This window comes from Coregonus lavaretus, assembly GCF_964263955.1.
Source record: "Coregonus lavaretus genome assembly, chromosome: 33".
In the NCBI taxonomy this organism is placed as follows: domain Eukaryota; kingdom Metazoa; phylum Chordata; class Actinopteri; order Salmoniformes; family Salmonidae; genus Coregonus; species Coregonus lavaretus.
The window spans coordinates 1,085,164-1,097,969 of record NC_140020.1 but is presented as its reverse complement, the minus strand read 5'-3'; the positions used below and the strand labels follow the sequence as shown (position 1 = coordinate 1,097,969).

At 41.9% G+C, this 12,806-nt stretch overlaps 2 protein-coding genes across 2 annotated transcripts in view; both read right to left on the bottom strand.

Moving 5' to 3' along the window:
- Positions 1-2,923: 2,923 nt before the first annotated feature.
- Positions 2,924-10,301, bottom strand: LOC311108649 (jun dimerization protein 2-like). The gene is made up of 3 exons (XM_084151342.1): positions 10,078-10,301; positions 9,126-9,230; positions 2,924-4,117 (listed from the first exon to the last, which is right to left on the bottom strand). Exons 1-3 carry the CDS (start codon positions 10,294-10,296, stop codon positions 3,914-3,916), a joined length of 528 nt encoding a protein of 175 aa, XP_084007468.1. The 5' UTR covers positions 10,297-10,301; the 3' UTR covers positions 2,924-3,913.
- A 686-nt stretch (positions 10,302-10,987) lies between these two features.
- LOC311108073 (protein FAM167A-like) overlaps positions 10,988-12,806 on the bottom strand; it is a gene marked incomplete at both ends in the record, with an annotated part of 5,228 nt that continues 3,409 nt past the window's right edge. The window contains one exon of the mRNA XM_084150719.1: positions 10,988-11,032. Within this exon, the coding sequence (XP_084006845.1) occupies positions 10,988-11,032 (45 nt within the window). The remainder of the gene's footprint in view (positions 11,033-12,806) is intronic.

Below are 12,806 nucleotides of genomic sequence, written 5' to 3'. Positions count from 1 at the left end.
TTCGAGAAGGTCTCCTATACAGAGGCAGATGAGGCCATGGCAGTGGATGCCCAACAGGATGTGGATTTCAGTCAGTTGAGAGGTCCTGAAACACTCATCGTGAAGAAGGTTGATTTTGTTGTGTTTATTGCGCAGGTGATTAATTGTACAGGACTAACAACAACAACAACAACAAAAAATAAGAAACTGGAAATTAGGTATCTCCATTTTTTGGATGTAGTCTGCCAATAAAACCTGGAAGAAGAAGAAGAAGAAGAAGAAGAAGAAGAAGAAGAAGAAGAAGAAGAAGAAGAAGCGGCGGCGAAGCGAGGGATAACTGGGCCTTCTCCAGCAGGTGGCGATGTTTTGTTTCTTTCGCTCACCAAGCAAGGAGTTTTGTATGGAGGTCAATGAGTGTCGAATTTGGTCAACAAAAAATTGAATGGCTTATTTGCTACGTGAGGTTTATTAGAGCGAATAGAATGGTGCGTTCAGGACAACTGTTAACTCGGAAAAATACGAGCTCAAATCATTACGTCAGTGATTTTCAGGTCGGAAAGTAGGAGCTCTAGAAAGGGGCCGAGTTCCCGATTTGGAATTCCGAGTTGGATGACTATTCGAAACTATTTTTCCCAGTCGGAGGTCGTGTTTTTCCGAGTTCCCAGTTGTCATTAACAACTGTAATCGGAGGTCGGAGATTTACTAGTTCCGAGTTGTTTTGAACACGGCAGAAATTTCGTAATAGAGCTCGCCACCTTGTAGTCCTAAAACCCGGAAATGAGCTACCTCTGGATCGTTCAGCCATCCCTTCGGAAAAATGAATAGCGAAAGAATAGGATTTTGGAATAAACGCCGAAAATAATGTCTGAGGTTAACACAGGCTTAGATCTAATACGGTTTGTTCTATGAGATAATAGCAGTCAGTTAACATGACCTTTATGAATTATGAAGCCTTTACATGCTTTTCTAATTACATACATTCTTCAAAATTCACTAAAAGCGACGTTAGCTGGTGAATATGATCTCATAGAACAAAACGTATAAAAATCTTACAAAAAACAAATTCATTTTCGCCATAGGCTTTGTCCAACGAACCAGGGTGGAGTTAGTGCCTACAAAAATACGTCTATGTCTATGCTTATGTTGTTACAAGTGCACCGATATAAGTAGATCACGTGACATCCCGGTAACTTTGGAGGGGGAAAAACTACATGGGAGTTGTCGCGAGATGGCTATGCATATTCATGACATGAGGCTTGTAGCATAGCATCTCTCTCTCCATTGAATACAGGTGGTTGACGTCAACACCCCTCATCGAATATTCAAAACAGTATTAAAATAACGAGTTGTATCCAAAGAGAGGAATCGGCGGGTCTGCTCAGTGGACTACGAATCCCATTGTTAGGGTGGAGATATAGGACACTATATATACAGCAGTATGTGGACACCCCTTCAAATTAGTGGATTCGGCTATTTCAGCCACACCCGTTGTTGTCAGGTGTATAAAATCGAGCACACAGCCATGCAATCTCCATAGACAAACATTGGCAGTAGAATGGCCTTACTGAAGAGCTCAGTGACTTTCAGCGTGGCACCGTCATAGGATGCCACCTTTCCAACAAGTCAGTTCGTCAAATTTCTGCCCTGCTAGAGCTGCCCCGGTCAACTGTAAATGCTGTTATTGTGAAGTGGAAACGTCTAGGAGCAACAACGGCTCAGCCGTGAAGTGGTAGGCCACACAATCTCACAGAACGGGACCGCCGAGTGCTGAAGCGCGTAGCGCGTAAAAATCGTCTGTCCTTGGTCGCAACACTCACTACCGAGTTCCAAATTGCCTCTGGAAGCAACGTCAGCACAATAACTGTTAGTCGGGAGCTTCATGAAATGGGTTTCCATGGCCGAGCAGCCGCACACAAGCCTAAGATCATCATGCGCAATGCCAAGCGTCGGCTGGAGTGGTGTAAAGCTTGCCTCCATTGGACTCTGGAGCAGTGGAAACGCGTTCTCTGGAGTGATGAATCACGCTTCACCATCTGGCAGTCCGAGGGACGAATCTGGGTTTGCGGGATGCCAGGTGAACGCTACCTGCCCCAATGCATGCTGACAACTATAAAGTTTGGTGGAGGATGAATAACAATCTGGGGCTGTTTTTCATGGTTCGGGCTAGGCCTCTTAGTTCAAGTGAAGGGAAATCTTAATGCTACAGCATAAAATGACATTCTGTGGTAACAGTTTGGGGAAGGCCCTTTCCTGTTTCAGCATGACAATGCCCCTGTGAACAAAGCAAGGTCCATACAGAAATGGTTTGTCGAGATTGGTGTGGAAGAACTTGACTAGCCTGCACAGAACCTTGACCTCAACCCCATTGAACACCTTTGGGATGAATTGGAACGCCGACTGCAAGCCAGGCTTAATCGCCCAACATCAGTGCCCGACCTCACTAATGCTCTTGTGGCTGAATGGAAGCAAGTCCCCCCAGCAATGTTCCATCATCTAGTGGAAAGCCTTCCCAGAAGAGTGGAGGCTGTTATAGCAGCAAAGGGGGGGGACCAACTCCATATTAATGCCCCATGATTTTGGAATGAGATGTTCGACGAACAGGTGTCCACATACTTTTGGTCATCTAGAGTATCTCGTCATTATATCCAAATCTCTGGTAGAGCTTTTTCGAGAAGGGGGTAGCTGCATATCAATATGGCGACCAGAGTATGGGTGAGTGGGTGTGTTGAAAGGAAAGTAGTGGCCGTGTGGAAAGTAAGTAGGGGGCGTGTGGACATTTCTGGGTAACAATTAAGGACCTTACTGCGGTCAAAAATAAACAAAAATAGCTTCTTAGCAAAGAGCAATTTCTCAAGCAAGAATTTCGCTAGGACTGGTTTGGAACAGTATTATTCCAGCCTCATAGTGTGGAAATATATATTAAACACAGGAAAATCACTTTTTTGACTGCACAGGGCCTTTAATATTGAAAAATACAACTGGACAGACACTGATGTAAAATGCAAAATCACATCAAGTGATTACAACAATACAGGGCATTTCATACACAATATATATGTATATATATATATAAAGGGGTATAAAATAAGTACATTGAAAGACAGACATTTGAATTAACATTGCCTTTTTATAACAACAGGAGTGTAAACATTATTTCATATAGTTTTTATGTGCTTTTATTTATGACGCCAGCGTCACCTCAAGTCGGATCAACCGGATACTTCCATCGTCAAGGCAGAGAATATAAAAACAATTAGCATTATAATATAAAATACAAAAAAACTAAAACGACTTGGTATATACATTGAATGCATGTAATGGACAGATCCTAGAATACTACTTCACCTGTATATTTCAACATGGTACACAGTACTCTGGCTGGCTACACCTGTGGGCCTCTACCGTTATACATGTTTAGAATATCACAACAACAACAACAACAACCCCTTTGTTTTGTCTCAGTGCCAGTAAATGGCGGTAACAGAGCACCATAGTGATTAACCTTAGTGTTTCCTCTTCAACGTTAAAAGTTTCCACTAACGTCTTCCATCTGTCCCTTTATTGTAATGATGGTTGGTCGCAGTAAGTAAACTGTGAGGCACTGACTGGGTTTCAAAAACAAACAACACTTATTATTGATGCTGAGATAACTGGGTTGGGCATTAGGCTCCTCCCTCTTCCCTCAGAACCCGCTCAGGTAATGTTACCAAGGTGTTACCAAGGCAACGGAACCCTAACAACCCCGGGTCTTTGGGAAAAGACAGACAAGAGTCTCCAAAAGTCTCTAGCATGGAGCTCAAGACAGTACATAAGTGCTTCAACAACAAAAGCATCAGGTGATTTTTAAAAAAATCTTTCGTGATCATGATGACAGTTGTTTTTTCCGGCTGATTCCTTCCTTCCCGCCCTTCGGTTTCACTTTACCTCTGCGGTTTCACTTGGAGGCCTCCAGCTTTTCGGCGGCCAGGTGTTGGAGCAGGGGGTTGGCCTCGCTCTCGGGGGTGTTGACGCTGTCGGTGCGGACGATGCAGGTGGGGCGGTGGAGGTTGAGCATCACCATCAGCTGCTGTCTCTCCATCCTCAGCTCCTCGATCTGGGCCTTCAGGTCAGAGTTCACCACCTCCAGACGCTCCGACTCCTACAGGGAGGACAGAGAGGGGAGGGGATATACTGTTAGGTCATCGAGTTAGCCTTTATTTAACCAGGAAGTCATCGAGAACTTTCTCTTTTACAATAACGACCCACTTTAAACAAACTAGAAGCAGGACTGGGGTGTAATGGATGTAACAGATGTAAAATAAAAACTGGAACTGTAATCTTTTACTTTACCAGCATTAAAAAAAAATCTGATTACAGATACTTTTGAAAAACTAGATGATTACTTCTACGATTACTTTTAAATTCAGAAAGGATGTTTGCGGAAAAAAAATATTTGACACCTTTCTGTTTTCTCAATGACATTCAAATCAGTGTTGAAAAAATGAGCAAGTTAAAACAAATTCTGCCTGAACGAGTCTGACCACAAGTCGGAGACCACTATGATGACACACCAAATGATGACCACCAATCAGAGACCACTATGATGACACACCAAATGGTGACCACCAATCAGAGACCACTATGATGACACACCAAATGATGACCACCAATCAGAGACCACTATGATGACACACCAAATGATGACCACCAATCAGAGACCACTATGATGACACACCAAATGGTGACCACCAATCAGATACAGATATCACTTATTGTTGATCATCTACGTAGCGTATTGATGTGAATCACACTGCTGCTCTCTCATTTAGATATTATTATTGATATCTACATTGATGTGAATCACACCGTTACTCTCTCATTTAGATATTATTATTGATATCTACATTGATGTGAATCACACTGCTGCTTCTGATAGACTTAAACAGCTGCAAATAATCAAGATATTAAAGTGTCACCAACTACAAGGTAAACAATAGGCCTATAGTAAATGCAAATAGCACTTTTCGGTAGTGCTCAAAGCATAACATTCAATGAGAGCAGCATTTTATTTTTCAACTGGAAGATTTATTTTCCAACTGGAAGAAATGAGCCCAATCAGTCCTCCATGACAACAAAATCCTAAACAACAGAGTAGGCTAATTAGTCCTTAGTTTTGGGGTTATGCTCAGGTCAAACAATTTGGCTCATCTATTTTTCCAAGTCCTATTCTTGAAGATCAAGGAGTATTACATTAATTGGAATGACTGGAAATCTGACAGACTTTGGTTTTTTATGTAAAGATATAGCCTAATCATACTATTATCTGTAGTAGAAAGCAATGGGTTAGAAGAAGCCTACATAACCCATAAAGTAAAATGCAACATCCATTTATGGCCAGCTATGTACACGCTAACATTGATTTATCCTGCAATAATAAATGTAAATTGGTAATATTCATTTTCGTCTTCTTCTAATGCTTCTTGAGGGAAAAGTAATTTAAAAGTAACTGAAAGGAATCGGATTATGTTGGTCAATCCGAAAGTTGTGTTACTGATTACAATTTTGGACAGGTAACTAGTAACTGTAATGGATTACATTTAGAAAGGAACCTACCCAACCCTGACTATAACATAAATACTTGACAGAGCATTCATAACGTCTTTATAAACACTACATAGATTCTTCACAAATCATTTATAAGTAATCATATAATCTATTTTATCTTCTACACCAGAGTGTATATATATAGAACACCAGAGTATATATAAAGAACACCAGAGTATATATAAAAAACACCAGTGTATACATAAAGAACACCAGAGTATATATACTGAACATCAGAGTATATATACTGAACACCAGAGTATATATACTGAACACCAGAGTATATATAAAGAACACCAGAGTATATATAAAGAACACCAGAGTATATATAAAGAACACCAGAGTATATATAAAGAACATCAGAGTATATATAAAGAACACCAGAGTATATATACTGAACACCAGAGTATATATAAAGAACACCAGAGTATATATAAAGAACACCAGAGTATATATAAAGAACACCAGAGTATATATATATATATATTTTTTTAATATGCCATTTAGCATACGCTTTTATCCAAAGCGACTTACAGTCATGCGTGCATACATTATTATAATTTTTTTGTGTATGGGTGGTCCCGGGGATCGAACCCACTACCTTGGCGTTACAAGCGCCGTGCTCTACCAGCTGAGCTACAGAGGACCACATATATAGAACACCAGAGTATATATACTGAACACCAGAGTATATATAAAGAACATCAGAGTATATATAAAGAACACCAAAGTATATATAAAGAACACCAGAGTATATATACTGAACACCAGAGTATATATAAAGAACACCAGAGTATATATAAAGAACACCAGAGTATATATAAAGAACACCAAAGTATATATAAAGAACACCAGAGTATATATACTGAACACCAGAGTATATATAAAGAACACCAGAGTATATATAAAGAACACCAGAGTATATATAAAGAACACCAGAGTATATATAAAGAACACCAAAGTATATATAAAGAACACCAGAGTATATATACTGAACACCAGAGTATATATAAAGAACACCAGAGTATATATAAAGAACACCAGAGTATATATACTGAACACCATAATATATATACTGAACATCAGAGTATATATAAAGAACAACAGAGTATATATAAAGAACACCAGAGTGTATATACTTAACAAAAATATAAACGCAACATGTAAAGTGTTGGTCCCATGTTTCCTAAACTGAAATAAAATATCAAGATATTTTAATTACCATAAAAACCTTATTTCTCTCAAATTGTGGGCACAAATTGTTTCCATCCCTTTTAGTGAGCATTTCTCCTTTGCCAAGATAATCCATCCACCTGACAGGTGTGGCATATCAAGAAGCTGATTAAACAGCATGATCATTACGCAGGTGCACCTTGTGCTGGGGTCAATAAAAGGCCACTCTAAAATGTGCAGTTTTGTCACTCAACACAATACCACAGATGTCTCAAGTTTTGAGGGAGTGTGCAATTGGCATGCTGACTGCTGGAATGTCCACCAGAGCTGTTGCCAGAGAATGTAATGTTCAATTCTCTACCATTTCTCGTTTTAGAACATTTGGCAGTATGTCTAACCGGCCTCACAACCTCAGACCGCGTGTAACCACGCCAGCCCAGGACCTCTACATCCTGCTTCTTCATCTGCGGGATCATCTGAGACCAGCCACCCAGAGAGCTGATGAAACTGAGGAGTATTTATGTCTGTAATAAAGCCCTTTTGTGGGGGAAAACTAATTCTGATTGGCTGGGCCTGGCTCCCCAGTGGGTGGGCCTATGTCCTCCCATGCCCACCCATGGCTGAGCCCCTGCCCAGTCATGTGAAATCCATAGATTAGGGCCTAATGAATTTATTTAGATTGACTGATTTCCTTATATGAACTGTAACTCAAAATCGTTGAAGTTGTTGCATGTTGTGTTTATATTTTTTATTGAGTATATAAAGAACACCAGAGTCTACACTACCGGTCAAAAGTTTTAGAACACCGACTCATTCAACATTTTTCCTTTCTTTTGTTACTATGTTCTACATTGTAGAATAATAGTGAAGACATCAGAACTATGAAATAACACATATGGAATCATGTAGTAACCAAAAAAAGTGTTAAACAAATCAAAATACATTTTATATTTGAGATTCTTCAAATAGTCACCCTTTGCCTTGATGACAGCTTTGCACACTCTTGGCATTCTCTCAACCAGCTTCACCTGGAATGCTTTTCCAACCGTCTTGAAGGAGTTCCCACATATGGGCACTTGTTGGCTTCTTTTCCTTCACTCTGCGGTCCAACTCATCCCAAACCATCTCAATTTGGTTGAGGACGGGGGATTGTGGAGGCCAGGTCATCTGATGCAGCACTCCATCACTCTCCGTCTTGGTAAAATAGCCCTTACACAGCCTGGAGGTGTGTTGGGTCATTGTCCTGTTGAAAAACAAATGAGAGTCCAACTAAGCCCAAACCAGATGGGATGGCGTATCGCTGCAGAATTCTGTGGTAGCAATGCTGGTTAAGTGTGCCTTGAATTCTAAATAGATCACAGACAGTGTCACCAGCAAAGCACCCCCACACCATAACACCTCCTCCTCCATGCTTTACGGTGGGAAATACACATGCAGAGATCCTCCGTTCACCCACACCGCGTCTCACAAAGAAACGGCGGTTGGAACCAAAAATCTCCAATTTGGACTCCAGACCAAAGGACACCTTTCCACCAGTCTAATGTCAATTTCTCGTGTTTCTTGGCCCAAGCAGGTCTATTCTTCTTATTGGTGTCCTTTTGTAGTGGTTTATTTGCAGCAATTCGACCATGAAGGCCTGATTCACACAGTCTCCTCTGAACAGTTGATGTTGAGATGTGTCTGTGACTTGAACTCTGTGAAGCATTTATTTGGGCTGCAATTTCTGAGGCTGGTAACTCTAATGAACTTATCCTCTGCAGCAGAGGTAACTCTGGGTCTTCCATTCCTGTGGCAGTCCTCATGAGAGCCAGTTTCATCATAGCGCTTGATGGTTTTTGCGACTGCACTTGAAGAAACTTTCAAAGTACCTTCATGTCTTAAAGTAATGATGGACTGTCGTTTCTCTTTGCTTATTTGAGCTGTTCTTGCCATAATATGGACTTGGTCTTTTACCAAATAGGGCTATCGTCTGTATACCCCCCCTACCTTGTCACAACACAACTGATTGGCTCAAACGCATTAAGAAGGAAAGAAATTCCACAAATTAACTTTTAAGAAGGCACACCTGTTAATTGAAATGCATTCCAAGTGACTACCTCATGAAGCTGGTTGAGAGAATGCCAAGTGTGTGCAAAGCTGTCATCAAGGCAAAGGGTGGCTATTTGAAGAATCTCAAATGTAAAATAAAATTTGATTTGTTTAACACTTTTTTGGTTACTACATGATTCAATATGTGTTATTTCATAGTTTTGATGTCTTCACTATTATTTTACAATGTAGAAAATAGTAAAAATAAAGCAAACCCTTGAAAGAGTAGGTGCTCTAAAACTTTTTACCGGTAGTGTACATAAAGAACTCTGCCGCCATTTTGAAAAAGAAAGGAGACTGACCCTTTGGAGGAAGTCTGTTCTCTCCTTCTTCTTGTTCCGACATCGTGCTGCTGCCACTTTGTTTTTATCCCTCCTCCGTTTCCTCCTGTCATCGTCCTCGTCCATCTGCAGGGAGAAGAAGTGCTGTGATCAGCTAATGGTGAACTTTTTCAAGGCCTACATATTATTAAATATAGTTATTCCAACCTTGGGTTCTATCTTTCCTGCATTTTATACTCCTGGGGCAATGGTGTTTCACTCCTATTTTTGTTTTATTGTGAATTTCAAGTAACTATGTCTCAGTTTGATACCTGTGCTTGCCATCTTGGAGGCAAAAGTGAATAGATTAAGAGAACCCTAGATTGAAATTATTAAAGGCCCAGTGCAGTCAAAAACACGATTTTCCTGTGTTTTATATATATTTCCACACTATGAGGTTGGAATAATACTGTGACATTGTGTAACATGCCCTTTTAGTAGTGTAAGAGCTGTTTGAAAAGACCACCTGGAATTTCAGCCTGTTTTGGTGGGATGGAGTTTTTACCAGGCCGTGAATTAGTTAACAGACCAATAAGAAAGAGAGTTCCAAACCTCTCTTCCAATAACAGCTAGTTTTCAGTTTTCCCCTCCCCACTCAGACCACTCCCAGACAGTCCTAGCCAATTCTTGCTTGAGAAATGTCTCTTTGCTAAGAAGCAAGTTTTATTTTTATTTTTATTTTATTTTATTTAAAACACAGTAAGGTACTTAATTGCTCCCCAGAAATGATTTGATATCGAGATCAAAATGGCTGCACTGGACCTTTAAGTTGTGTAACATCTAAACCACTTCTGAAATTGCCCACTTGGTGGAGCTAAAAGTTAGACAGGCTGACATCTAAACCTCAGTCGATCATAAAAAACAGAACATGGCATCCCTCAAAAATATCAACATCCACCATCCTTCTCTTCCTCCACAACCTCCTCCTCCTCACCTCTCCCTTGATAGCAGAGAGCGGCCTCTTGCCCAGCCGTCCCAGGAAATGCAGCGGTGACAACATGGCGCCCAGGTTCCTGAAGTCCTGTGCCAGTTTGAGCTGGTCGGTGAGCGTGGTGGCAGATATGCCGGCCAGCAGGCCCAGGCTGGGCAAGGAGCCGGCCGTCAGGGAGGGGTCAGGGATCTGGCCGGGCATCATGTCAGACCCAGCCACCATACACCACCGCTATGGAGGGAGGGAGAGAGGGAGAGATGGGGAGAGGTTAAGATTAAAATCATCCTGTCAATGACTGATGTAATAACATTATTTGTCATGTCAGAACCAGCCACACATGGAGGAGAAGAATGAAAGAGGAGTTCATTTATTGTCCATTTCAACCACAGGGTGTTGTGGTCTTCTCCTTTACATTCCTATACATTCCAATTCTCCAATATCCTCCACGGACAGCCTTTTAACAGAATTGACAGACTGGATTTGGCTGAATTCTACACTGGAATGTTAAACTACACTAGTATCATGGCTCCATGTTCAGGCTGTGGATATTATTAACCATGTATTGCATTGATTTGCCCACAATCATTGGGGGGGGGGGGGGGGGGGTTGGTATGCAATCAAAATAAATCAAGAGTTTGACCACAGGACCTCTTATTGCAGTCAGGGAAGAATGAGTAAAGAGAGAGAGAGAGAGAGAGAGAGAGAGAGAGAGAGAGAGAGAGAGAGAGAGAGAGAGAGAGAGGGAGAGAGAGAGAGAAAGAAAGAGAGAGAGAGACAGAGAGAGACGAGAGAGAGAGAGAGAGAGACGAGAGAGAAACATGCAGTCACAGTCCTCTGTGAGAGAGAAACAAAGCCTGTACAGACCAGGACGAAGGGAAGTGGATGCAGAGTTAAGACATTTCTCTAATGACTGTTAGAACCAAGACTCCTGATGGCCAGACTCCTGATGGCCAGACTCCTGATGGCCAAATAGAAATCAAATGTTGCTCATGGAGCAGTGCATCTGAGCCCTGCTCTCTGTATTTATGTCCCATACAGTGGGCAATGCCAATTCACATGCACCTCGTGTGTCCAATACACAGCCGTATTCAGTATCAAGCAGTGAATCTACAGGTTACGACCTCTCCGTACAAAGCCCTCCTAATCTCAGCCTAACCCAACAACGACGTGAGGTGAGCGGGACAGGACAGCTGACTGTGTGCTGCCGGTGGGGCTGACCAGCTGACTCCCCTGTCTGCTTCCCAAATGGCACCCTATGCCATATAAAGTGCACTACTTTTGACCTGGGACCATAGAGCTATGTATAGAGAATAGGGCACCGTTTGGCATGCACCCCTGTCCATGGCTGACTATACTGGGAGACTGGGGGTTTCTTTCTTAGCTAAATAACTAAAAAAAAGCCAGAAAGAAAAAACAGAGAGACGGCCAACCCTGACATGTTGTATTTATTTATTAATTTAACTAGGCAAGTCAGTTAAAAATTGTGCGCCGCCCTATGGGACTGGATTGTGATACAGCCTGGAACAAACCAGGGTCTGTAGTGACGCCTCTAGCACTGAGATGCAGTGCCTTAGACCGCTGCGCCACTCGGGAGCCCTATTGTAGTCTGACAGACTGCCACCCCCAGACAGACACCTACCATATTTTCTCCTCTTTCCTCAGTTTGTGTTGCTGGGCAGGTGGCCTGCTGCCCAGGATTAGTGTTCAGTGTTTGATGATGCTCTCTGTGTTCTTGCAGTCAAGCAGGAAACCAGTGCCGTGGCTGGCACACACACACACACACGTACACGCACGCTTGCACACTGACACACACACACACACACACACACACACACAGCAGACGTACTGTACCCAGACCAGACAGACAAAGACAGCCACACAGAGCAGGGTAGGGTAGAGCAGAGCAGACTAGGGTAGAGTAGGGTAGAGCAGAGTATGTATGTAGGTGTAGTGTGTTGTAGTGTAGTGTAGTGTAGTGTTGTGTAGTGTTGGGATCTACTGTGTAGTGTAGTGTAGTGTTATGTTGTGTTGGGATTTGTAGTGTTATGTTGGGTTGGGATCTATAGTGTAGTGTAGTGTAGTGTTGTGTAGTGTAGGACAGTGTTGTGTAGTGTTGTGTTGTGTAGTGTAGTGTTGTGTAGTGTTGTGTTGTGTAGTGTAGTGTTGTGTTGTGTTGTGTAGTGTTGTGTTGTGTTGTGTTGTGTTGTGTTGTGTTGTGTTGTGTAGTGTAGTGTAGGACAGTATAGTGTTGTGTATTATTGTGTAGTGTTGCGTAGTGTTGTGTAGTGTTGTGTTGTGTAGTGTAGGACAGTATAGAGTTGTGTATTGTTGTGTAGTGTTGTGTAGTGTTGTGTTGTGTAGTGTAGGACAGTATAGAGTTGTGTAGTGTAGTGTAGTGTAGTGTAGTTCAGTGCTCTTCTGGGTCATTCAACTCAAAGAAACGTGTGAGAATTGAAAACAGGATCTCAGCCCACAGCTTTCATTTCTCCTTCTCTTCTTCTAACGGCCTCATCAGGCTTCATGCTGCATGCACCCTTCCTCTGGCAGGCCCAGGTTGGGAAACCAGCCTCTCAAACCCCTGTTCACTATGACTAAACATTTCCATAATATTCATTACCAAATGTAAGCCTGGTCCCAGACCTGTTCTATTGCCATGTATGAGTTGTCAAGACAGCACAAACCGTTCTGAAGAGAGGACAGAACCCCAACAACATTGTCGATGAGTCTGAGGT

What these genes read in the sequence shown, in the direction of transcription:
- LOC311108649 (XM_084151342.1), bottom strand. Translation starts at nt 10,296, where the DNA reads ATGGTGGCTGGGTCTGACATGATGCCCGGCCAGATCCCTGACCCCTCC. An exon ending in TCTCTGCTATCAAGGGAGAG is followed by an intron (nt 9,231 to 10,077) that starts GTGAGGAGGAGG and finishes TTCTCCCTGCAG; the next exon opens with ATGGACGAGGACGATGACAG. An exon ending in GAACAGACTTCCTCCAAAGG is followed by an intron (nt 4,118 to 9,125) that starts GTCAGTCTCCTT and finishes TCCTCCCTGTAG; the next exon opens with GAGTCGGAGCGTCTGGAGGT.